The sequence below is a fragment of the Hippopotamus amphibius genome, chromosome 10 (genome assembly GCF_030028045.1).
Source record: "Hippopotamus amphibius kiboko isolate mHipAmp2 chromosome 10, mHipAmp2.hap2, whole genome shotgun sequence".
In the NCBI taxonomy this organism is placed as follows: domain Eukaryota; kingdom Metazoa; phylum Chordata; class Mammalia; order Artiodactyla; family Hippopotamidae; genus Hippopotamus; species Hippopotamus amphibius.
Genome location: NC_080195.1, coordinates 28,511,449 through 28,536,823, shown reverse-complemented (window position 1 = coordinate 28,536,823; position 25,375 = coordinate 28,511,449). Strand labels below are relative to the sequence as shown.

Here is a 25,375-nt window from a genome sequence, read left to right as displayed (position 1 = left end):
TAGGAGGTGCTGCCCCAGGAGAGCTTGTGGAGACACAGCGACTGGCTTCTGGTTCCTGGTGCTTCTGCCTCTTTGAGATCCTCTCTGGGCTGAGGCTCTGCCCATGTCCTCTTTCTTCTTCAGCAAGACTGACCGCCTGCCTCCCATCTCTGGTTGGCCTCCCCAGTCCATAATGTCTTGGAATTCCTTAAAGACTTGGGTGGGAGGTCATGGGGGCCTCTGTCCTTTGCGTTCAGTTCCTGCCTTAAAAGGTGAGGCTCTTTATCTCCCTCCTTGAGCCTCAAATCCCAAAGAGATCCAGTGCTCAGCTCTGGCCTGGAACATAGCCTCAGAGTGTGGACAAACAAGGAATTTCAAAAACAAGAATGACACCAGAGTTCTGGTCTCCAAGTTAACCCCCCCACCCCTGCCAAAAAAAAAAAAAGGTAAAGAAAGAGAAGGGAAGATAGAAATAGGAAACTAGGATCCTGATTAAATGAACAAACAAACAAACCAAACCAAACCAAAGCAAACAAATGCACAGTAATCTCATCAGAAGTTATGCTTTAAAACCACTGGTTACCTTTCTTGAACATTTCTGAGAATGCTGTGTATGTAAGAGGGAAAAAAGTACTGTGAAAGTTAACATCCTACCTGTCATTCAGATTCTCTGCTGCCTTGGAAGAAGGTGAAATATGTGGAGGGTCTTTGGTCTCCCCGAGCCAGGTAAGTGGTAGGGGAGGGAGGGTGAGGTGAGAGAGGTAGGTAAGACAAAGGGACGGAGGTGGGGAAACTGGCCGCTTAGATGGGGACAGGGGAAAAGAGCAAATCCAAAGGGAGGTTTCGTTACGAGATAGAATGCGATGCTCTCTAATATTTACCACCTCTTCCATCTCCCCAGGAAATATTCCGTAAAAGAGCCACTTCTTATTAACGCGGGGTAGAGATGAATACATTTCTGATCGCCACTAAAATTTGGAGTCATGCTTCCAGGTGGATTCAGGGTGAACACGGAAGTGCCACAGGAGGAGCCCAACACATGTAGCTTACAGTTAGAACTGGAAATAGCCTTAGGACTTCAGCAAAACCCTTTAGTTTCAGGTGAGGAAACAGCAGCCAGGGGGAGCTAACCTCATCCACACAGCTGTGGAAGAGGAGGGTTTGCGTGATGGCTAGCGATCAGATATCCAAACTCACTGGGAAATCTTATTGCTGACGGGATCTGAATACCTTCAACTGTTTTTCCTAAACAAATTTCTGGGATTTTCATAATGCAGGGAGACTTGGGGGAACTGAGATTCTCCTTCATTCTCAGAACCATGCCAGATGCTTTATCTGCTTTAGGTACATTTCCTTCCTTCCTTCCTTCTTTCCATTCTTGTTTCCTTCCTTCCTGTCCTCCTCCTACAAATCTTTAAAGAGTATTGATTCCAGGCTAGGATTGTGAACAGTCCCTGCCCGGTTACATACCACATGTTGCAAATACAAAATATTTTCAGATAGTGATGAGTACTGTGGGGGTAGTGACTGACCTGGGGAGGTGACTTAGATAGGGTTTGAAGAGGCTTCTCTGACATTGGAATGTCATCCAGAGCAATGAGCAAAAGCCATCCAGACAGAGGGAATGGGATAAGGAACTTAAGGCAGGAAACAGCCAGGATAAACAGACTGAAGGAGGAGGAAGTGCAGGCTCCCTACTGACCTGCAAGACCCTATGTGATTCTCCTATAATTGTCATGGGTCACCATTACAGGCTTTAAAGGAGGAAACACGTTATCCAATAAATGTTTGTACAAGATCCCTCTGGCTGCTGTGAGCAGTGGAAACTGCAGGGAGGTAAGAATGATACTCTGGTGCCCTCAAATCTGTGAATTATGTCGCGTTAGATCACCACTGAAGATGAGGAAACTAACTTCGGGTTTACACACTTTGCCCAAGATTATATGGCATGTGAAGGATGGATGGGTTTTCACACCCCAATCAGCACCAAGTTCAAAGCCCATGCCCTTTTTAGGGCTACAAAGCCCTATTAAAATATATAAGGTTTGGTTGGTATTTTCCATAAAATATGGAGATCAGTTTCCCTCAAAGGGGAAATCCTCCTTCGAACTCTACTTTCTGATTCTAATTCCCTCTAAAAGGGCTTGGAATATCCTGACTTTCAGAGTCAAATGTTCTTATTGGATAGAGACACATCCACATCAACTGACATAACTGTATAAATATCTCCTCTGACACCAGCGGGAGGACAGCAACAGAGTTTCTGCCTAACTCCATCTGTTCTGGTACAGCAATGGTTAATTTGAATGGCTAATTTGAATACATGTCAGATCATAGCATGGGTGCATTTTACTAATGTCAATATTTTTGCTACCTAGTAGTACACAGTATTATACCTGAAATCTTCCAGGCTGGCAGGGTGCTATTACAAAAGATTGCTTAATTGTAGATTACTACTGTACATTTAAATTTCAGTAGCATATTAAGTTGTCAGACTTAATTACCGTTATATGTTTAGATTATGCCACAGATTATTTAGTTCAATACCTAGGTTTGCCAACCTGTTCTTGTGATGTGACAGGGCAGTAATTAGAGCATCAGTGAAAAGCCTAAAGTTTCCCATGGAGATGTCCAGGAGGTCTGGTCCTTTCGAGAGAGTCCTCCGTCTTGCTGTTCCCCCACCTCCAACATCCCTTGGTGAACCACTGTATGGAATAGCCTAGGTGGTCCTAGATGGGTTTTATGTGTAACTTTGTCATGACCATGAAGATGTGGGAAAGCCCGCTGGTCCCATAAAAGGCTCAGCAGATATGTCAGAGCAAGAGCTCTCAATCTTGGTACTATCGACATTTTGCACCTGCGCATTGCAGGATATTTAGCAGTATCTCTGATGCCAATAGCATCTCCCCAAGTTGTGACAACCAAGACTGCCTCCAGACACTGTCAGATGACCTTTAGGGGCAAAATTGCTCCTGGCTGGGAACTGTCTTAGGAGAAGGAAAAGAAAACTGTGCAGCATGGAAGATGTTTTCTCCCTCCTGGCAGAATTTCACAATCTTTATACTGTCAGTGCTTGGAGGTGGGCATGCCCATTGCTGCCTGCTTGGTATGCTGCAAGAGGAGTGTTAGTGTGAAATGGAGAGAATGGTTAAGAGAACCAAACAGGCTTCTCTGAGGGTTGGGGATTTCTATATGCAAACTCCAGGTACATTCCTGCGATGCCAGCGTAACTGGTGAGGTTTCTGAGTTACAGTCCTTGGCTATTCCTGTGTGCTCAGAATGTGACTTTACTGGCGCTACCTTTATTACATAGCACAGGAGAGCCAGTCTGGACCTCTATTTCCTTGTCACACAAATGGGTACGATGACATCCACGCAAGGAGAGGTGCAATGCCTACACAATACGTTCTTCCCTAAACTTTCCCTTTTGTCATTGGGGAGAGCATGTACTCATACTTCATGGTGACGCAAATACTCTGACATTCCTTCATTTCCTCTTCCTCCTTCCCAGCCTTTTTCTTCCTCTCTCCTCTATTTCTTCCTACCAATCTGGTCTGTGTGCCTTTAAGGGTAACCTAGCCTGTAGCAGAGTATGTGATACATACAAAATTAATGTGTTTTTGTTGAATGAATAAATGAATAAGTGAAAGGATGAGAATCACCAGATATAAAAGAAACCAGACCTAAAATCATAGGTTTATCTCTTCCTAGCCTATATAGGAGGTGAGATTAAAAAAATAATAGGAGGGACAAGTCATCTGATGATTAGCTAGGTGGCTTATGGTGTTGTCAGCTCACGCTCCACTTTTACTGAGCGGGCATTTTCATTTGTACATTGACGATACTGCCTTCGGAGGAAATACTTTTCTGTCCAACTTTAGAAAGTTGCAAGCATGATGCACACACACCCCCCATGCCCCCCCCCCCAACAAATCCTGTGTAAATCTGAGCGACCCTAATTGCTACGCCAAGGACTGACATGCAGAACGCAAAGCCATTTTACGCATCTTCAGATTAGCTCACACTTCCTTCGTCGGGATTTTCAATGCACTTTGATATTCAGAAAGTGCTTTGCTATTAGTTCCACTTTGCAATAAACCCTGAAACCCTGGGTGCTGAGCGGCGTTTGGTTGTTTAGTGAAGGTCTGGGAAGTAGCTGGCTCAGTCACGCACCGAAGATTGGACTAGATTATTCACTTATTCCTTTGTCCCAAGAACCTCCTATTTTCCTTCCTAGTAACAGCACTAGGAGTTAGAGAGTGTTCTTTTGGTTTCCTGATTTGATTCATGAACAGTTTCAACCACCGCCGTAACCATGATAGCCATGAGACAGCTGGACTATCTGCCCTCTCTCCACGATCCACGCAGAGTGGAATAGCCGTGGTCAACAGCCATGCGGCCCGAGGTCAGAGTGCCTGACCCTAAGACAGAGCATCCACATCCCCAAGGGAAAATCGCTGGACCTGGTGGTGGGGGAGGTCCCAACCATGGGTCACTTCATTTCCTGAATTAAAAATCTGTCCTAGATACAGCAAATTCTTCAGTAATAGTACTTTCACATTAGGTCGAGTGGCTGGTAGTCAACTTTTATAAGTGGACTAATAGATAAGCCTTTTTCCATCTGGGGGAGAAGGGAAAGCCACAACTCTGCAGTGGGAATTTACCTGAAGCACATTTTGGGCACAGTGAGATGCATGGAAACTCCTCACGAGGCCGGCTTACTGGCTCATTTGCTTCAACTCAATAGGTGTGTGTTAGGTATCTACAAAGCGACCATAATTGTACCAGGTACTGAGAGGAGTACAAAGAGGCAGAGACACGAACCTATCCTGAAGAGAGCCCCGCTTCTCACCATCTCTTTCCAATCTGAAGTCGAAAGGTGACATATTTAGTCTATAGAAATTGGAAGGTACTTTAGAGATAATCTAAAAATTCATGTATTGAAAGTATCTTGAAGAGTGAAAGAGAATTAGGCATCATTCTCTCAACCACAAAACTAAGAAGAGTAACTTCAACATCTACAAGCTCCAGTGAGACCTGATTAACAATACCTGTTGTTAATGATAATAAAATACCAATGGCTATGCTCACTGATACTTGATTCATAACAATAACAGCACTTACTACTCCATGATTTTCCTTAAGATGGGAAAAAAGCAGTGTTATGTGCCTTCCATTTAGAAGATGGACACCATCTGTCATTTGACTAGGATTCCCAAGGACTGAACTGTCTGCTAATTCCAGTACAGAATTCTCAGAGCTAGATGGACTTTCATAGGCCAGCGGGCCCTACCTCTCTTCCTCCCCATCATTAAAGTTCTTTGGAGAGGAGTTAATTCTCCTTCCTGATCCCATTCTCTCTAGCCTCCTCCCATCACAGTGTTGCTCTTACGTGGCCCTGCAGGCATCTGGGCAGAGCAGCTAATCCACAGCGATCCAATGTTGAGTGTGGCCATGATGGGCTCCATGTCCACCAAGGTCGGGCTGCTCGACGACTTCGACGGGGAGGATAAGACAGCACACATGTCACATTCCTCTATGTTCACTGCATGGAGGTCCGCGGAGTAGAGCGCAGAGCCCTGTTGAGAGAAAACCAGGCAGAAGGCAGATGTCTCAGATGCTGGTGGCTCTCAGATGCGAGTTTTTGAGCCAACGTTTCTCCAGCCTCCACTGGCTTGATTTTAAGACTTAGTTCCCTGATATCTGACACTTTTAGCCTTCTCATTCATGAACACCTGAGTGTGGCTAATTTTGCAGACCCCTTCCAAGAGCACGTCTGGATGAGACAAAGGGGAGTGGAGAGAGGGGAGCCTAAACCCACTTAGGTGACTCACGTGGGAGAAAAGAATCCAAATAAGGGTAACAGTGGTGAGGAAAGAAATCACGGGAGAAGGTCCAGATCTGCAGGCCAGTTCTGCATCCTCACCATTTTGCACAGAGGTGGCCCCAACTGGCACCTTTGACTAATTAGCAAAGTGGCACTTGCCTCTTTCCTTTGGTGGAGACATAGGGATAGATCTGGTCCCGCCATTAGGCAGCTGAGATGCTAATGCTGGCCATTTCTAACACTAGCTGAATCTGAGGACTTCTGGTCATTTTCTTTCCTCTTTTTCTATGGACAAAAGTAAGGGGGGTGTAGGGAATTGTATGGTGACAAAAAAAAAATACAGTTTGCTTCTTGAGACAACCATTTTTTGAAGAATATTCCTTACCTATTGCTGGCATTAGCTCTTGAAAAATCAAATGCTTTGGTGCATTTCACACTGCATATATCTATTTTTTAATCCAGGGAAATGGTGGCAATACAATGAGATACAGACCTAGGTGGGTTCAGAGCAAATACAATTACAATCACGATGCCACATGTGCAGAATGGATCTATTTCTCAGAATTCCTCCTTTTCATACACCTATCAAGGACCACGTGGCATGATGGTATTCATAACAGACGAATCGCCAGAAAAGATGAGGAAGTCAGAGCACAAAGGCTGGCCGGTGTCAGCTTAGGTTTAGCCAATAGGTCAGAATCAGATTCAGAAATGCAGAGAAACCCATTTACATAAACACCACAAACAGAGTTATAAACGTAACACGTGAAATACGTCTGGATTTAAATCCTAGTCCTGCTACCTACCTGCCGTGTAAACTTGAGTGGGTAACGTACTCTCTCTGTGCCTAAAATTCAACATCTTTAAAATTTACACCATGGGGTTATTTGGAGGGTTAAATGAGTTAATAGGTACAAAATGCGTAGAACATCTTCTGGTACCAGTAAGCACCGCAGAACTGCAAGCTATTATTATTTATTGCTATCATTCTTAATCCTACTTCTCTTAATATTATTATCACTATAAATATTCACCATGCCTCACTGCGACACTTACAGGCAGAATGTATATCTGGGGAAAATTCCGGAGAAATCGCCATTCTCTCTGCAGGTAATCCAGAGACCCAATGAACACAATGTCCTTCAGCTCCTGGCGGGTATAGCTGCTAGCTCTCATAGGCATCACAAAATTCCGAAGCCCCATCAGTGTTGAGTGGGCATCTCCAAAGACACACGCTACAATGTGGTTCCGAAACTCATGTTTTGACTTGTCCGTTCGTTTCTAAGCATAAGCAAGCCAGAGTCTGGTCATTTTCAGAAACATGATGAGGGTCCCTTAAAGAGGGCTCTTCCCCACATCCCAATGCTTCTAGGTACATTCACACTAACACTTTCATCAGGATGATTGGATTTTGCAAATCACTCATAAAAACATGGAACTTATCCACGGTGGGACAATTATACTTTGTATCTTTTCGTGGAGTTATTTCTTATTTCACGTCTTCCAGTTTTCTATTAGCCTGGAGTGTCTCAGTGCAAACTCAGGTCAGCACCACTCCTCAAGGTGTGAAGTCATTGAACCACATGGGGAAGATAGCTCTCATTTTCATCACGTGTTTTTAGTGTCATATGTGCTAAAGTACGATTCACTGGAACACTAAAAGATTCCAAATCCCGCTGCTAAACCTGTGTTTTGGTGAGCCCTGCAAATCACCCCAAGTTGTACACCATGCTGTAGTTTTCAGTGGATTTTCACACATATGAAAATATACGTATTACTTTGAACCCTATGAAATTGCCTTTTTTCTGGGTCAAAAATGGTTGAATATTGGCAATTTCATATGGCCCCACATACTGCACTGAACGGATTCCGTAGACTCCGGAGTTGCGGCAATCGATCGCGAGAAGTACACAAAATAAATAAGGAGGTTACAAAAATTCCATTTGATCCTAAACATTTCAATATGTCTCGTACTTTTATCAGCAGTTTTTAACACCTCCCCTATAATTTCAAGCTGAGCACAAAATAATATATGTGATGGCTATTTAGATTAGGTTTACCCCACATACACAGAGACTTTTAAAGACAGTAAGTGTAATTTTTAGAGAAAAGGATGATATTCCCGTAGGAAACTTAAATCTCTGTGATTAATTCCAGGGAATGAGTCAATGTCTTCTCTCACGGTGCTGGGATGGGTAGAGTAAGCCCTGATTTTGTTCTCTGGCATGAATTAGGGAATGCCCATAAACTAACTAGTTAGCTTCTATGACTCCGCATTTCTTTAAGTTTAAATGGTTTAAAAATAAATAAAAGTTAATTCTGTCACGGAAATTAAATAATATATGAGAAGTTAGTTCAGCGCTCGACTCCTTAAGGGTTGTTCAATAACTATTTAACCAAATCTGAATCTCACTGAATTCCTGGATTTTCAGAGGAGGACCCTTGGAAGCTGTTAGAGAACTTGTTAAATGTATTTACAAGCATTTCCTGTTTAAGCGTGTTCTACACTCCTGAGCACATGAAGACTCAGAATCTTTCAAAGGAATGCATCATTCATCCTTACACCAGACTTTTGCTGGGTTAAAGGGGAGGTTGAAATCTAAGGATAAATAAGTCACATCTGACATCTCAACAATTAGATTCTGTCCAATTAGCATAGCCTGGGAAACACTCTCCAAAGGGAGTGGCCCTGTGAGGGGAAACAAAGTGACTTGTCTGGAGAGCCTTTCTAGAGAGTGATGTGAATCTTAACTAAATCTATTACATAATTGCCTCTGGCTAATCCGATTACTTTTAACTTGAATAAGGAAGCCTCTAACAGTATTTAATGTAACAGGCCTGAAGTCCAGAAATTGCTCTTCTGAGTAGAACTAAACAATTAGGAACAAGATACACGGCAGATCACAATGAATGGGCAAAGCTAGAAAGGTAATTTCTGCAAGGAACTGTGGCACAAATGTGTCTCCCAATTGAGAAAGCTGGTGGCTTCTGGGGGGAAGGGAAGGACTCACTATGTGCTCCAAGTATAACTTCCGTATGACTTTTCTGCAAACCAAACCAAGTTCAAAGTTGGCCCAGATTTTGTAATCTGGACATTTCCACTCTACGGTCGCAGCTTCCAAACCCTTAGAATTTCTTAAACGAGAGCCCTTTCTAAATTTATCAGAAGACTCAGTCGGTGTTCTCAACTACATTCCACATCGAGGGTCACGAGGGGGCCTCTCTCATAGGCACCGGTCTGCGGGCTCAGTGAATAGGGTACAAGAACATGTCTGCTATTTCTGTCTCTTGGTCTCTTGGACGCTTCCGTCTATAACCACCTCCCAACCTTCCTAAAGATTTCTCTCCCACTGAAACGGATGTTTGTTTTGTTTTGTTTAGAATCAGACATACTTGCTAAAATGGTGAGTTTTAGCAGCCCTAATAGTTTTCCAGTTGATATGACAGCTCTGACAATTTCGTGCTTCTGATCAAATGATTGATCGGGCTTTTTACAAAAACTGGAACATATTCTGTCAGGACATTGGCACTGAGCTACAGGAGTGTGTGTGTGTGTGTGTGTGTGTGTGTGTGTGTGTGTCTGTCTGTCTGTGTGTTTAGCAGAAAAAAGCAAACAAAACTGCTTTTGGAAAGCAAGAAATATATAATTATTTTTTAGTCAGAGTTGAACAAGTTATGTAGGGTTCTTACAACATGCAAGCATCTTTTATTAGTTTAGTCTTAATTTAAAAAGTCATCTTTTATTACTTAAATTTACCAACGACTGCTTGCAAGGTGAACCACTGAGATTATACTTGCGTTTCCAACTCAGGAAAACAAGAATAGGTTGGGCAACCAGAAAGCAGGTGTCAGAGCCTGGGATTAGGATGCAAGGCTTTAACATCTCGGTTGCTGGCATTTCAGTGAGCTGAGTTAGTTTGTCTCCTTGAGAGGACAGAGACACGGACGGGATTCTAATGTCTATAAGGATTCCCTCATGCTGTGTGGGGTGGGAGGGCTGCACATTTCGGACATACACCCTTGGCTCATGGGTTTAAGTATAGCCAGCTTTAAGGAAAAAATACTATAGAAAGTCCAAACTTTAAAAACAAATTAAGGGAATGTTTATTTAATTAAAAAAAAAAAAAAAGACCACAGAATTCTTGTAAATAGTCTGTTCCCCTGGTGCATTTAAATTAATTAGACTTACTAGCAAAACAGCAAAAGTTTCAGGAGAATATTATTCTGCATAACTGACTCAGCTAAACTATGAAAGGAGGGGAAAAGTAGTTGAAGAATCTGATCTAATTATTTTAAATCCCAGTGTATTACCCACGTGGCCCTTGTCAAATGCCACATCTGTTATTCTGCATACATTCATATGGCTTGTGAGGTATGTTTTTCCTTCAAAATTCACAGTTTACAAAGAGAAAGGGCAGGTGCTTATGACTAGTGGAAGGATATCATCCATCCTAAGAAGAGCTTTATTTTATCTGAGATTAGGTACAAGATCACCTACCAGAATCATTTTGTCCAAAGGGGTGGCTGTACACCAGTGAAACATGCCACTGCTATCAAGGCGGTCAGACTGTTGTTCCATTTCATAGAGAAAAGCCCTAAATACAGAGAATGCAGAGTTAGCCTGGGAACACTTGGGGCTCTGTTGTAACAAAGCATGATGTCAAACTCATTCGAGCCCCAGGTCCGAAGTGAAGAATAACATAAGGAAAATGACCTTGGGCCTACAAGACTCCAGAATAAAGATTCACGTCTGAAGGACACCAAAGGCTGAATGTCTTCATAGCTGAGGACATACTAAGCACTTTGAGCAAAAGCCAACGATAACCGTGTGTGTGTGTGTATGTGTGTGCACGTGTGTGTATGTTTAACAGACACACCAGTCTCTCGCTTTTAGATTAACTGCCTTGAAGGTAGTCATTTCAGCTCTTAATTTTGCTTCTGTTCTGATGCTACTGCTACTTGGGAGAAATCACGAAAGGTGTTTTGCGCACCTGAAGACAGAACTTAAAAGGCCGTGAGATGGAATCACCAGCGGTATGTCTCTCTCCTCAGCCTGCTTTCCTCTCGTCTCCTTTCCATATCTTTTCTTATGGGTCTCTTCTGAAACATCCTTACTAAATGCATTTTGCATCCTGTACAGCTTCCATCACTGCCCTTCATTTGACTAAAAAGTTGCTCAAGCCTTGGTCTAAGTCTTGGCAGAGCCCTCCATGGGATCACCACACACTGCAGTCAGGCACAATGCTTGTCATGTCGTGTATTCAGTCACCAAAAGGGTTGGAGGAGCTTTTGAAAAATCCCACCCCCATCCCAAGGAATATGTATGTGTTTGTGAGAGAAGAAAGCAAAGCCTCCAAGAATCACAGAGACGTTTGGGTTAGAAAGGACCTGTTCAAGTCGAGAGAGTCCAGGCATGGGCTGCAGAAATAACCTCAAAACCCCACGGGCTTAACCCAATACAGGTTCTTTTTCTCACCCACACTATGTATTTTACTGAGGTGAGCAGGTGTCTCCACTCCACTCAGACACTCAGAGTCTTAGGGGCACAGAGGCTCTACCGTCTTCAGGGCGCAGCCCCTGGAACACGCATCCCCCTTGGTCATTAAGGCAAGCGAAGAGAGGGAGGTGAGAGAGTTGAGCCCAAGGATTACACTTCCTTGGCTCAAATCAGCAAGTCACTGCTCCTGACATTTCATTGTCCAGACTGGGTCCCATGGCTCCTGCTGACTTTACAGGGAAGCATCTGAAATATCCGGTGAGCATTTCTGTCTCTTTAAGAGACTTTGAAGAACGAACACCTGTTAGTTTATGGATAAAAGTCAAAGAGCTAACAGGCTGTAAAGATGACATGCGGATATCAGGCTGAGGTTGAGATTACTGGTGCTCACAGTGTCCTAGTCTCCTCCCCTGCCTTAGCAGATGGGTGGGTTAGGTGGGGTCACATGACTCGTTCTGGCCAATGACATGTGAGAAGTGATGGCTGATGTCGGGAGAAATCCTCATGTGATTCTCCAGGCTCCCTCCTAACCTGCTGCAGAGATGACCAGCCTAACTACATGAGTGACTGTGGAGCTGAGTCCTGGCCTCCTTGACCGGTGTTGGACATGTAACATGAACAAGAGATACACCATTGTTGTATAAGCCACTGAGATCTCACAGTTGCTATCACAGCATTAGTCTGTCCTATCCCCACACAAACACCTTTTCCAAAATACATGTTTCGTAATGTTAGCAACTGGAGGAGTCTCAAGGAAATGTTTTCTGTAGGCAAATACATTTTGAGAGAAGTATCCCTTCTTGGAAATTCATCCCCCACCTTAGCATATGAAAAGTTCTGAAAGGTCTTTCAAAAGAGATGTCCTTAAAATTTGTTTAATCCAGTGTTTCACACACTTCTTTGATTACAAAAACTTTTTACTATTTACTTAGGCACTTACTTATTTAAAAACATCTGTGACTATGCCTTGAAACGCCTTTTCCGATGTACTGCACTATGTCACACTATAGGTTTAGCCCCGGGAACCAGTGGCTTATGACAGCGTTCTCCTGTGAGATTTTACTCTACATCCTGGGAGTAATATGACCTATTGCTCTTTGTGCTGAAGGGTTAGGGGTTTTCCCTGTGAATTAATACAACTTGTTATTCAACACCTGGTTCAACGACTCAGACTCCAACATGATAACAACATAATAACAAGGAATTTTGCTCGATTTAACCAGGTTAGTTTCTCAACTGCTATCTTAAATCACAATTTTTCAGACAAAGGAACTTAAACTTAGACTGACATGTCAGACCTACAGTAATAGGATAGAAAGGGGACCGAGACAGAGAAGCTGGGGTGGGAGGCTTGAGGCACCGGAGAAGGGTTTGAAGAAGTAGAGAGGCTAATTGCTAGTGGGATCAGACAAGGACTAGGTGCAATCCTTTATTTTCCTCTGCATTTAAGACCTGCCTACAAACGTAGTGGAGTCTAGTCATCTACCTAGCCAGAAGATGTTAGGAGCCTCAAGGTCAGCTTAAGCAAAATGAGTTACGTTATTCATTCAAATTAACATGGCTTCTGGTGACTTAAATATCCGTAAGTCATGAGTCCCAACCCAGAAGCCTAAGAGCCACACAGGGTGACGGTGATGTGATGGTGATGGCCAGACAGGTCCATGGCGATGGCTTCGTGCCAAGCTTGTTAGGGGGAAGACACCAAAGACGCAAGTCTGGTTTTGATTTTTATCAGGATTCGGAGAACTGGCTGTGTTACTCATTCATAGAACCTTCTTTTCTTTCCACTTGGAGTTTCCTAGACACGGTTCCTCAGATGTTGATAACATGTATCCAAGTTATCTTCAAGAGGTGGCTCCCTGCTCTCTGCTCTCATCACCCAAATCTACAACAACTGCCCCCACTTTTCTTCTGGTCACTTTCTTCAGCTTTTTTGCCACTTCCTCTAATTCTTCCTCTCCCTCCACCGCGCCCCCCCCCCCCATAATGAATAAACAGTCCTTCATCTGGAAATGAAAGGCCCTTTTGGCAAATGGAAGATGATCTTCTCCCAAGCACATTTTAACTTGACTCGGAGTAGCAAATACATCACTGTACACTTTTCTATCATAATAAAAAGCATGATCTATGTACACAAGCTGTCACAGACAACATCTTTCTTCATTCTGATGTTATGGAAAACAGATATGCCTTAGAGGAAACACCTGTTGGAGACCTGCATTAAAGGCAAGGCTGGAGGAGACTCACTTCATCATAAAGGCATCCATCTGGTGTCCTTGCCAAAGCAAAACCTGATGCGATTCAGTTCACCACCCCTTAACTGAAGCTCCCTTCTGCCACATGCCTTGCAAATGACATGATCCTTGCAGAAATAGATTTCCCTAAAGAGACTAATAAATCATCTGTGAGAATGTGCAGCACTAGCAGCTTAGAACTTGGAAACAAGGATTGTAACATAAAGGCTGATTCTATTGGAGGGAAAGGTAGCCACAGGGCACCATCCAAGTTATTCAGGGCAAAGAAGAAAAGCCATGTCCTAACCGCAGGGAGAAGTCTCTCAGGTGGGGGTGGTTTCTGTGTCAGAGAGCCTGGCAAGAATCGAGGGTGGTCTGGGAGGGGGTGGTTAGCTGAAGAGCACCCTCAGCCAGGCCTGTTTGGGATGAGGGTGGGGTTGGTTCACGGGTCACAAGGTCGGCTTCGTACTGTCAGAGCAAAATGCGGTACCTTCCACCTGGGAAAACCCAGGAGGCATTGAATGGTGAAATGTCCTGACAGTCAGGTCTTGCCTCCCACCTTTGGAAGCAGGTAGGCTGTGTGCTGGGTGAGGACGGTGTTGCAGCCTCTCACCTGTGGATGTGCAGGGCGGTATGTGAAGGAAGCCACCAGCTTTCTTTGCTGACAACTGCCTTTCTTCAGGCTGCTTTGATATTCATGAAGCAAATGTCTTGCGAGCACAAGCTTGGACATATCCCAGCTAAAGAAGGCAAGCTCTTTCCTCTCTGCTTTCTGGAAGCATCCTGAAGAGAACTTCTATTCCTCCTGTGCCTATAGCAACTTATCTTCTATGAATCCTATCACTCAAAGGAGAATATAAACAAGGGACCACGTGCCTTTGGTTTCCAATGGTGGTGCCTGATGAGACAGAGATCCGGCCAAGGAGGGAAACTGCTATTAGGAAGGTGGGGTTAGGTTTCAGTGCCAGGTCAGGAAGCATGACTTCCAAGAGTGGAAGTCTGCTTCCTTATTTCCTCCAACAAACAGACTTGACTCAGATTATTCTTGAAAATGACCCACCAATAGAGGAGACCCTCCATGGTTCACAATACCTATTAGAAAGTGCAAAAAGCACTTACAGTTCCTTTTGTTTTGTTTTGTTTTTGCAGGCCTCATTTTTGGCTGTGTCAGGAAATCCTGGCGTGTGACCGCTCCATCTGAAACCTCTTTAAAACTCCACAGGTGGCTCGTAAATTCTTAGGAGAGAGTTTTCTGGCCTGAATGCGGAACAATATGTTTTTTTGCTGAAGACTTGAGTGGAATACAAACAACACGTTTCATCAAGTCCTAGCACAGGGAGAAGGACAAGTCTGTTGGCCAAGTGTTGGGAGGAGAAGGGGGATGTGTCCCTGTGTCCCGGAGGTTCAGTGCCCTTCTTGGTTCAATCTTTGGAAAAATCTATCGCCACTGCCTCTTGAAAGCAGTGGTCACGTTCCCACCAAAGATGGAGGGAAAACCCTCAGTCCCAGGATGCCTTTGGTGCTGCTGAGGGTTCTGTATCCTGCAGGTGACAGCTGCCTTCTCCCCAAGGACTTTGCACAGGCGCAGCGACAGGGCCATGTAGTTCTTACTTAACCTGGAAATGTCATTTATCGTCAATTCTGACGACCACCTTTTGTGCTCTGGGAAAGAGGAAATCACCTAACATCTGGGCATGTGAGGGCACGTCGCATAATCTCTGTGTCCCCCCACCCCTCTCTCAAACTCACACACATATACGTACACCTCTGTACATACACACGTGTGTCAAACTTCAGAATATGAGCCTTTATGGTCACATTATGATTTCATTTTTCTGGGTTTCCCCTGGTTGCCATTTACTCATTTCAAAGCATTATCTTTACCTTGGAGGGAAGCTTAAGGCGTAACAGTGTGGATAATTTTTTGCACTCCATTCACCCAGGAACCTGGGTCTGGGCAAGCAGAGAAGGGTTCCTGTGGGCGCTGAGGAGCCTTCAGGACCAAGCAAGCGTGCAAGGAGCTCAGGAGGGGGAAGGGCACAACCCACTTTCCCTGTGAGAAAGGCCTCTGTGAGCACATCCTTTTCAGTGAGAAGGGGAAAGTGTGCGCCAGGCTCTGTACCACCTCCCTCCCCAGCGTCACTGAACCTCCTTGCTGAGGCTGCTTTACTGGGTAAAAAGTGAGAAAACCTGTCCCCAAAACCTCATGGGCGTGATGTACACTGAGCAGGCTGGTTATCGCCAAAGCCCCAAGCCCTCTTGGTTGTCACGTGGGAAACCTTAGAGCAGGAGGGGAATAAGAAACCCGGGAGCGGGAGGGATTAATTGGGAGATTGGGACTGACATATACACACTACTATGTATAAAATAGGTAACTAATAAGGACCTACTGTAGAGGGCAGGGAACTGCACTCAATACTCTGTAATGGCCTATATGGAAACAGAATCTATATGGAAATAGAATCTAAAAAAAGAGTGGATATAGGTATATGTATAACTGATTCACTTTGCTGTACAGCAGAAATGAACACAACATAGTAAATCAACTATACTCCAATAAAAATTAATAATAATAATAAAAAGAAATCCACTGTGGGGCAGCTAGGGTGACTGACTCTTCGGGGTGGCTTAAGACTCTGGTGTCTTGGACAGGAGACTTCAGTACTAACACTGGTCACTCGACTGCCAGAATGGGGATATTTTTCTCTGCTAATCTGAAAAGCTCCCAGAGAGCGAGGAAGAAGGGGGAGGAAGAGCAAAGTCTTGAAATGCTATGCTCAGAACACGTTCCACATCTCTGCATTTATAGGTAAGCCTGGCTGATGTTCAACGGAAGGAAAGACAGTTGGGTGGCTGGAGCCCTGGATGTTTTAAGACAAGAAGTTCCCAGTAGATAGTATCTTCCAAATCCCCCCTTGTTCCTGTCTCCCAATTCCTGGAATATACAAAATCGTCATGAAGGCATTGAGGAAATATTAACTTGAGTGGTATAATTTTTTAAAAATCTGAAAATGATGTTTTTAAAAAGAGAGGTGTTAAACTTCAGGACATCATTGTATTCAATGTAATCTTATTTCAGTCTACGCAGGAGAATGTAAACTGTGTTCTAACAGAAACTAAATCATGTTAGTGTGTGAGTCCAGCACTCTGTTTGCCTTTAAATGCTGCTTTCCAGATGGAGCCTATCAAATCCATGGCCTCTGTTTTCCACGTTTACCATTTGAAATCTCTGCAAAGACATTTTTTCCACTCTCTTGCCTTAGAAGTTAGACCCGAGGTCAGAATGGCCCTGTCCCAGGTGAGGGCAAGCAGGAGCGGGTGTTTCCATTAGATAAACTCACATCGGAGCTCACATGTGAGCATCTCTCTGCTACGTTGTGCTTTATTTCTGACGAGTGTAAACTGACAGATCCTCTGCCGGGCGTATTCTGTGAAAGCATTCGTGGAGGCATCTGAGAACCTACATTTGTTACCAGACAGGAGATGGAGGGGAAAGATAAAAAAAAGACAAATTCCCTCTTCCTCACCCATTCCCCGGATGGACCCCCATTTAAATCCCTTTACATTTTATGGATATTGTATTTGGGATTTCCTACAACGTGAGGACAAATGAGGCATGACCTGGAGCGGCGGCTACCTTTAATAAAGGCTGGCGTTTGTGCCCTGGACAGGGAAGCCTGAGGCGCAGGGCAAGCCTCACCTCTCCTGGGAATGATTTCCTCAGCCAGTCTTTCCAGCATGAGGTTGTATTTTCAGGCGTTCTTTGCAACCCTTTCTAAATATCAAACGACACAGTAAACACAAAAGTTTATCTCAATGAGAAATATTTTCCCCCTTAGACAGTCTGGGATACAATCTTCCTAGTTCAATGGATTAGGAACTGAACTATTAGGTCAGTTATTCTGATACTTTTGATCTTAAAAAACACGTTATGTGAGGCAAATGCAAATTTCAGGCAAAAGACTTTTATGTTTTGTGGGGAGATATGGAAGTGGGAAACAGGAATTCGAGATGTTGGAAGATTAGTTCCTTTTTCATTGTATTGATATACTTTCGAAGGTTTTTAAGGGATTGAGCCTGAGTCAGAGATTAGGGTGACAAAAATGCTTTCCCTAGGCAGTGGGGTGGGAGGCTTGGCCCTGACAATTACTAATAATGATACCTCCCCCGCCACCAGGACATTAGGACTGGGAAAAATCGTATCCATCAAAATGTTACGGGTGTGGGTGTGCTTGTGTGTGTGTGTGTGTATGTGTGCATGTGTGTGTGAGAGAGAGAGAGAGAGGGAAGGGTATCAAACTGAAAGCTACACAAACTGTGTAGAGGAAATAAAATAATTCCAGGATACGTAGATACTACTGGATTTTTTTTCCTGGAAATGGGGTGATATTTGTGAAGTCTTCTTATCCACATTCCTTAATTTCTCTGAAATCCCTGTGGCTGAAGGTTGAAATGGAGACAGACTATTAGCGTGCTGGTGATTATAGATTTTTGGAAACTCTGGGAGGAGCGAACAATGTGTCCAGGGCCACAGACTTTAAGAATTTCTCCACATCTGGAAGCCACCTCTGGAGGGAAGCCTGTGGAATAAAGGCATCCTGGGTGCTATAACATTGTCCTTCGCACCCATGACCTGTCAAGAAGCAACGGAGATAATGCAGATGGAGGCCACTTGCAATCAGTCGTGACACAGAGCCTCCTCCTCCGCTACGTGCTACAGGATGGCTATTTTTAAAAAGTGCCCTGCCTTGATTAAAGGTGAAAAGTTAGAATTAGTGGTCTCTGGTGGCAGGGAAACGGTTGTGGTTAGTGTTCTGTAACAGGCAGAAGTGATTAAAGTTGGGCTGTTTTTAGGGATGAAAGAAGAGTCCGGGTTTTTAGAGGGGAGATAGGAGTCACAGGGCGAGAGGGCCTGAACAGGGAAGGAAGGTCTCAAGCACTGTTACTGAGACGTCCCCTGTGTTTCAGGTCTTTAAATTGAAGATGAATGAGAACAACGGGAAAGGAGAAGGACGCTCATACTGCTTCGCTCATCTCTAATTTGAGATTGAGTTTCTGCAGCACATCAAGTACTTGACTTTTCCTATGTGTGACTACACAGATGACATTCATTTCTGGATTTCTTGAAACTGAGGCCTCTTGCATCAAGAAACCACCTGGGAGGACTTCCCTGGTGGTCCAGTGGTAAAGAAGCTGCCCTGCAATGCAGGGGACGCGAGTTTGAACCCTGGTCAGAGAGCAAAGATCCCACATGCCAAAGAGCAACTAAACCCGCTCGCCACAACTACTGAGCCCGCACACCTTAACGAGAGAGCCCGAGTGCCGCAAACTACAGAGCCCACATGTTCTGGAGCCTGTGCACCACAGCTAGAGAAGAGAAAACCCACACGCCACAACTGGAGAGAAGCCCACCCACTGCAGCAAAGAGCCTGGGGGCCTCAACGAAAGATCTTGAGTGCCTCAGTGAAGACCCGATGTGGCCAAAAATAAAAAATAAAATACAAATTAAATAAATAAATACATAAAATTAAAAAAAAAAATCTGGATGCCCCACCACTTCCCCCTAATGCTTAAGGTCCAGAAGGAATCTTTGTGGAGTCACGTATTGCCTTCCCAAAACTGTCTACTTGGGTACAGCCATTTATAGGATGGAGAGAGGGAGAGAGAGAGATTCTACAAACCTTTGGGGAACTTTCCTCTAATTTCCTCTAATAAAAATCACCACCAAGCATACACACACCTAAACGTCTCCTGTCCCACGGAACCATGGTGTATGCTGGTAAGTGAGCTGTGACCTGCGTCTTTCTTGCTCTGTCTCACAGTATGGACAATATCACCCCATGGTCCACCACTAAGCCATCCAGCAGGCATGAAGAGGGCTTCATTGCCCCTGTAGACCAAATGCACGACTCAACTTAATCCATTTTCAAGGTTTTCAACTAAGAAGCTCTGGCTTTTATAAATTAAACTGGCATCTGTTTAGAATTATACAGATACCTAATACAAATATAAGTAATATTTAACTTCCTGGTGGGTCATTTCTGGACTATTTTGTGGGAATGCAATTCTTTCCTAACATCTCTTTCTCTTCCATACCAAAATTTCCATGGAAAAAGATTCCAAGTTATGCGTGAGCTCTTATTACTCTGTGAAAGAATAAAAAAACTACATCTTCTGTGAAATCGTCTCCCAACCTATTCAATTTGACCATCTGCCAGCAACCCATTCTCTTTTACTTAGGATTCTAGGGCAAAAGTCTAACAAAACCACACCAAATTTCAGGTGTCTTGAAGATTATTTTATTCGAATCTTCTATATTATTTTTTGGTTTCAGTGGGAAATTGAGATCATACAATTGAAGAGTCAATTGCACTTTATGACGACTCTTTATTCAGGTCTACTTTTCCAAGCTGTTCAACACCATTTTAAACTAAACTCAAAACTTTTAATTAAATGCTTGGGATGAGAATTAATGTCTTTGCAAACTTATCCTAAAGTTAATCTTTGCCTGTAATTTCCAGACATCTGATGCAATACAGGTCAACCTAGAACAGGATCAAAAAGTTTTTTCTGTGAAGGGCCAGATAGTAAACGTGTTAAGCTTTGCAGGCCAAGAGACACAATTGATATTATGTAGGTATATAACAAGACCAAATATAAATTTTCACAATTGCTCATTGATGCTATTCAAAAAATAATTATCATAATAAATATAATTTCTGTATTACAGATCTACTAATGAAACAAAAAAATTCTCCAAGATATTTTGCTTCATTGGCATTCAAAGTTAGTGTTCTTATCATCAAAATCAATTGCAAATGTTCACATGTTAATGTTAATGAGATTTAATTCAAAGATTTATCATCTTTGGAAATGTTTTTTCACACAGATAGGTACTGCTAGATAGTACTCCATGAGCATATGATCCTAATTGAGAATATTCATCACTTAGAAGACATTATTAGGCCCTTCTCTCGATATCTGCTTTTAGCATGTCATTATATGGCAGAGTAAAGACTTGCAATGGAAGGATGGGTAGAAACTCCTCAACTGGCCACAGTTAAATGAACTTAAAATACAGAAATTTTGGGACTTCCCTGCTGGCACAGTGGTTAAGAATCTGCCTGCCAATGCAGAAGACATGGGTTCGAGCCCTGGTCCAGGAAGATTCCACATGCCATGGAGCAACTAAGCCCATGCAGCACAACTACTGAGCCTGCACTCTAGAGCCTGTGAGCTACAACTACTGAGCCCACGTGCCACAACTACTGAAGCCCGAGTGCCTATAGCCCATTCTCTGCAACAAGAGATGCCACTGCAATGAGAAGCCCCTGCACTGCAACAAAGAGTAGCCCCCACTTGCTGTAACAGAGAAAATCCATGCAGTGCAAAGACCCAAGGCAGCCAAAAATAAATAAATAAATTTATTTTTAAAAAATACAGAAATTTCCTTTGCACTTGCATCAAAGTCCAAACAAACAAACAAACATACACTACTGGAACTAAGACTGGAAAATATACCCACTGGAAATATGTGTGGAACCAGTGATCACACCTTTTGTTTTAACTTCTGACATCATGGGCAATGTATAAAGGAACATGACATTAGTCGTGATTCAAAGAACAATAATTGTCATTTTAGTGACTTTATCATAGAATGAGTTTCATATATAAGCTCTTTTGTCATTTAATTTTATGTTGATTCCATTAAGAAAAACAATCAAACTTTCAGTGAATGCTAAGTTTTGAAGCAATTTAGTGTTCAATAAAAGTGATCAAGGGCAGTGCTCATTCAGAAAATTTCAGTCCTGACCCAGAGTTCAAAAAATGACAATAAATCTTTACCTCTAGGTCTTATACAGCTTTGTGATAGGACAAGTCAGGATATTCAGCTTCTATTTCCGACAAAAATTCACAGAACTAACAATGGTGAAGTCCTTAAGAGCAAATGAAGTTCACTGCCAATGCTATTGGCCCAATAACTCAGGATAAATTAAAAATTAAGATACCAGTTGATGAAGAATACATACGTTATATTCATATATATAATGAATATACAGAGTTGGTACACACCCTGCATTTCACAAGTTTTGTAAATTGGCCTAACTATGAACTTCAAGTCCACATATATTTTTACCGCTATCAGTTGTAATACGTTTTAGTAGATTCTACTTCATACTGTAATGAATTGGTGTTGTCTCACCTTTTCTGAATATGTTTTTGCATGGTACTTGTACCATGCAGACTATTCACAGAGGCTAATTTCTCAGTTACTTCAAATTCACCATTGGCTTCTTTAATAAACAACAATTAAACAGTATCAGTGGGACTTCCCTGGTGGCGCACTGGTTAAGAATCTGCCTGCCAATGCACGGGTCATGGGTTCAATCCCTGGGCTGGGAAGATCCCACATGCCGCGGAGCAACTAAGCCCGTGGGCCACAAATACTGAGCCACGGGCTGCAACTACTGAAGCCCGCCTGCCTAGAGCCCGTGCTCCCTAACAAGAGAAGCCCACCCGAGAACCGCAACGAAAAGTAGCCCCTGCTTCTCGCAACTAGAGAAAGATCGTGTGCAGCAATGAAGACCCAACGCAGCCATAAATAATAAAATAAATAAAGTTAAAAAAGAATATATTTACTCTGTTTAAAAGCAAACAAAAAAACCCCAAAAAACAGTATCAGTAACATTTATCGACCCATAATGACCTAAGAGAAACCACTCTAAATCATTTACCTCATTTTTAAAATGACTACTGATATGGCCTCTAATGTCAACTATTCACACAACCATTTTTGCTGAAAGATTAATAGTAATAAACAATTTTATTTTCTCTGGACACACTTGTTGGCTGCTGCAGTCAAACAATATAATTGGCTCACCATCAGTAAATGACTTCCCTTGCTTGGCTACCAAATGAGCTACTTACAAACTTTGTTTGCAAATTCTGTTGTGATGAGACAGTCTTTTAAATTTTTTTAATTGTCATTAACAAGTGCTTTTGAATTAGGAATATGTGATAAGTGCCTAATCTGATACTGTCAACATATATCTCATTCATTGAGCACAGTTTTACTGTCACTGCAAATTAAACAGCTTTGCCATTGCAAGCCATTATACAAAAACAAGTGGTGGGCTGGGGATTTGACCTGCAGGCTGTAATTTTCTAGCCCCTGATCTAGAACACACCCTGACATCATTTTAAAATAACATTTGCGTAGACTAATAATATCACAAAGTCCATGTGGCATTTAATGGTAAATTTTTGCATGTGTTATCTACAATTCTAACATGCTTAGTTTTTTGATTTGCAGATTAAAAGTGGCAAATTATACTTGAAGAGAGGAGTTGCTGCAAAGAGACGGTTTTATATCAGCTTAAGTGATCATTGAAATTTTAATAGAGAGATAAAAACAAAACTAGAAAAAGTGGCCACGGAGAAAAGCACTTCCAGATGGCAGTAAGGACCTCTAAAACTCCACTCTTTCATAAAAGCAATGCGAATACTGACAAAAATTCTCAAAATCAACTATTTCAGAACTCTGGAAAATAGCCAGATGCCTGAAGCAATCTGAGAAGTGTTCAAGAAAAATGACAGAATCTTGATAAGAACAGTAAGTTTTGTTGCATTTTTAACTTGCCTATTTCCATCCCCCTCTCCCCAGCTCTACAGTAGCCTTGAAGTCCGAAAGCCTCATAATCACAGTAGCCATGAAAACCCTCAGGCTAGCATCCACTAGAGAGGGAAGAATGGATCTGAACTTCCCCCAAAGCCCTATTCACACAAAATGGCATTATTTAGCCTTATGGCAACTCCCTGGAAACACTCAATCACAGGACTTGTCTTTATTTGACCTGACTCAGAGCTTCCTCAGTGGGACTAGCTGGTTCCCCTGGGGAATTTTCAAAAAAAAAACAAAAAAAAAGATGAGGAGCAGTTGTTTAAAATTGCAGATACAGGAGGCAGAGATAACAGTATAGCAAACAAAAGGCTAATCAAAACCCTTACAAAGAAAAGCTGGAGAATGAGAAGCCCAGGGGGGTGGGGGGTTTGCTAAGCTTTTACTTATTCATTCTAGGAATCTAAAAGAAAACCACACCCATGCGCAAGGCTGTGCACATAATACCCAGAAAACACCTGAAACATCCTTAATCCCTCACATCTGGGTGACTTCAAGACTCTGCACAAGAAGGAAGTAAAGGCTAAGGCAGAGATGTAACCTGCTAGAGTGTTGAGGGCATTCCCCAACATGCACACAGAGCCCCTTGGCAGAGAGACTTATTGGTTCAAGGCTTTTAAGTATCATTTAAATGGCAATACTGTCCAAACTGATCTGAAGTTTCAACTCAATCTGTAAGTTAGCTGTATTTTTTTTTTAGCAGAACTTGATAAACTGATTCTAAAATTAATATGGAAATTAAAGGGACCTAGAAAAACCAAACAATCTAGGCAAAGAACAAAGTTGGGGAATCACACTTCCTGATTTTGTAACTTACTGTAAATTGCATTAATCAAGACAGTGTGTTACTTGCATAAAGATAGATACATAGATCAATGGAACAGAATTGAGGCCAGACATAAACTCTTATTTTAATGGTCAATTAATTCTTAACAAAGGTGCCACAATAATTCAGTGGGGAAAAGAATAGTATTTCTAACAGATACTGCTGGAAAAACTGAATATCCGCATGGAAAAGAAAGAAGTTGGACCCTCACCTTACACCTTTTATAAAAATTAACTTAAACGATCAAAGACTTAAATGTAAAAACTAAAAGTATTAAACTCTTAGAAGAAAACAGGTATAAATCTTCAAAACCATGGCTTAGGCAACATTTTCTGAGATATAACGCCAAAGAATACAGGCAATAAAATAAAAAACAGACCATTTTGATGCCATCAAAATTAAAAACCTTTGTGGTTCAAAGGACTCCATCAAGAACATGAAAAGACAGCTCATGGAATGTAAGAAAATATCTGCAAATAATACATCTGGTAAAAAACTTGTTCAGGAAAAATAAATATCTCTTAAAATTCAACAACAAAGACAACCCAATTAAAAAAAACAGGTAAAAGGCTAGAGAGTCACACAAAGAACCAATAAGCACATAAAAAGATTCTCATCATTAGGCATCAGGGAAATTCAAATAAAAATCACAATGAGGTATCACTCCACACCCACTAGAATGGCTGTAATTAAAAAGACAGACAATAACAAGTGTCAGACAGGATGGAAAGATACCGGACCCCGTACACATTGCTGGTATAATTGCAAAATGGTGCATCAGCCTTGCAAAATAACTGGGCAGCTCTTCAAAACGCTATGAATAGAGTTATCACAAAACCTAACAATCCTATTCCTGGCTATACATCGAAGAGAATTGAAAACAGGCAACCATACAAAAACCTGCACATGAATGTCCATTGCAGCGTTATTCATAATAGCCAAAGAGAGAAACAACCAAATGTTTATTAACTCATGAATGGATAAACAAGGTGTAGTGTGCTGATACAATGGAATATTATTCAGTCCTAAGAAGGAATGAAGACTAGCCATGGATAAACCTAAAATCATGATGCTAAATAAAAGATGTCAGACACAAAAGGTCTTATACTACATAATTCAATTTTTAGAGATATTTAGAATGGGAAAAACCCATAAAGACAGAAAGCAGATGAGTGATTTCAGAGGATGTGGGAAGGGGTGAACGGTACCAAGTTTTTTTCTGGGAGTGATGAACCTGTTCTGAATGTAGACATGCCAGCTGCACGATTGTGTGACTGTACTAAAAACCACTGTACTGAGTTGTAAAGGGTGAATAGTATAGTAGGTAAATTAT

General features: G+C 42.4%; 1 protein-coding gene across 1 annotated transcript in view; it reads right to left on the bottom strand.

Moving 5' to 3' along the window:
- Nucleotides 1-25,375, bottom strand: part of KCNU1 (potassium calcium-activated channel subfamily U member 1) — a 162,537-nt gene that overhangs the window by 13,927 nt on the left and 123,235 nt on the right. The window contains exons 20-22 of the mRNA XM_057697307.1: nt 10,305-10,401; nt 6,863-7,087; nt 5,372-5,558 (exon numbers count right to left, since the gene is read on the bottom strand). Of these exons, the coding sequence (XP_057553290.1) occupies nt 5,372-5,558; nt 6,863-7,087; nt 10,305-10,401 (509 nt within the window). The remainder of the gene's footprint in view (nt 1-5,371; nt 5,559-6,862; nt 7,088-10,304; nt 10,402-25,375) is intronic.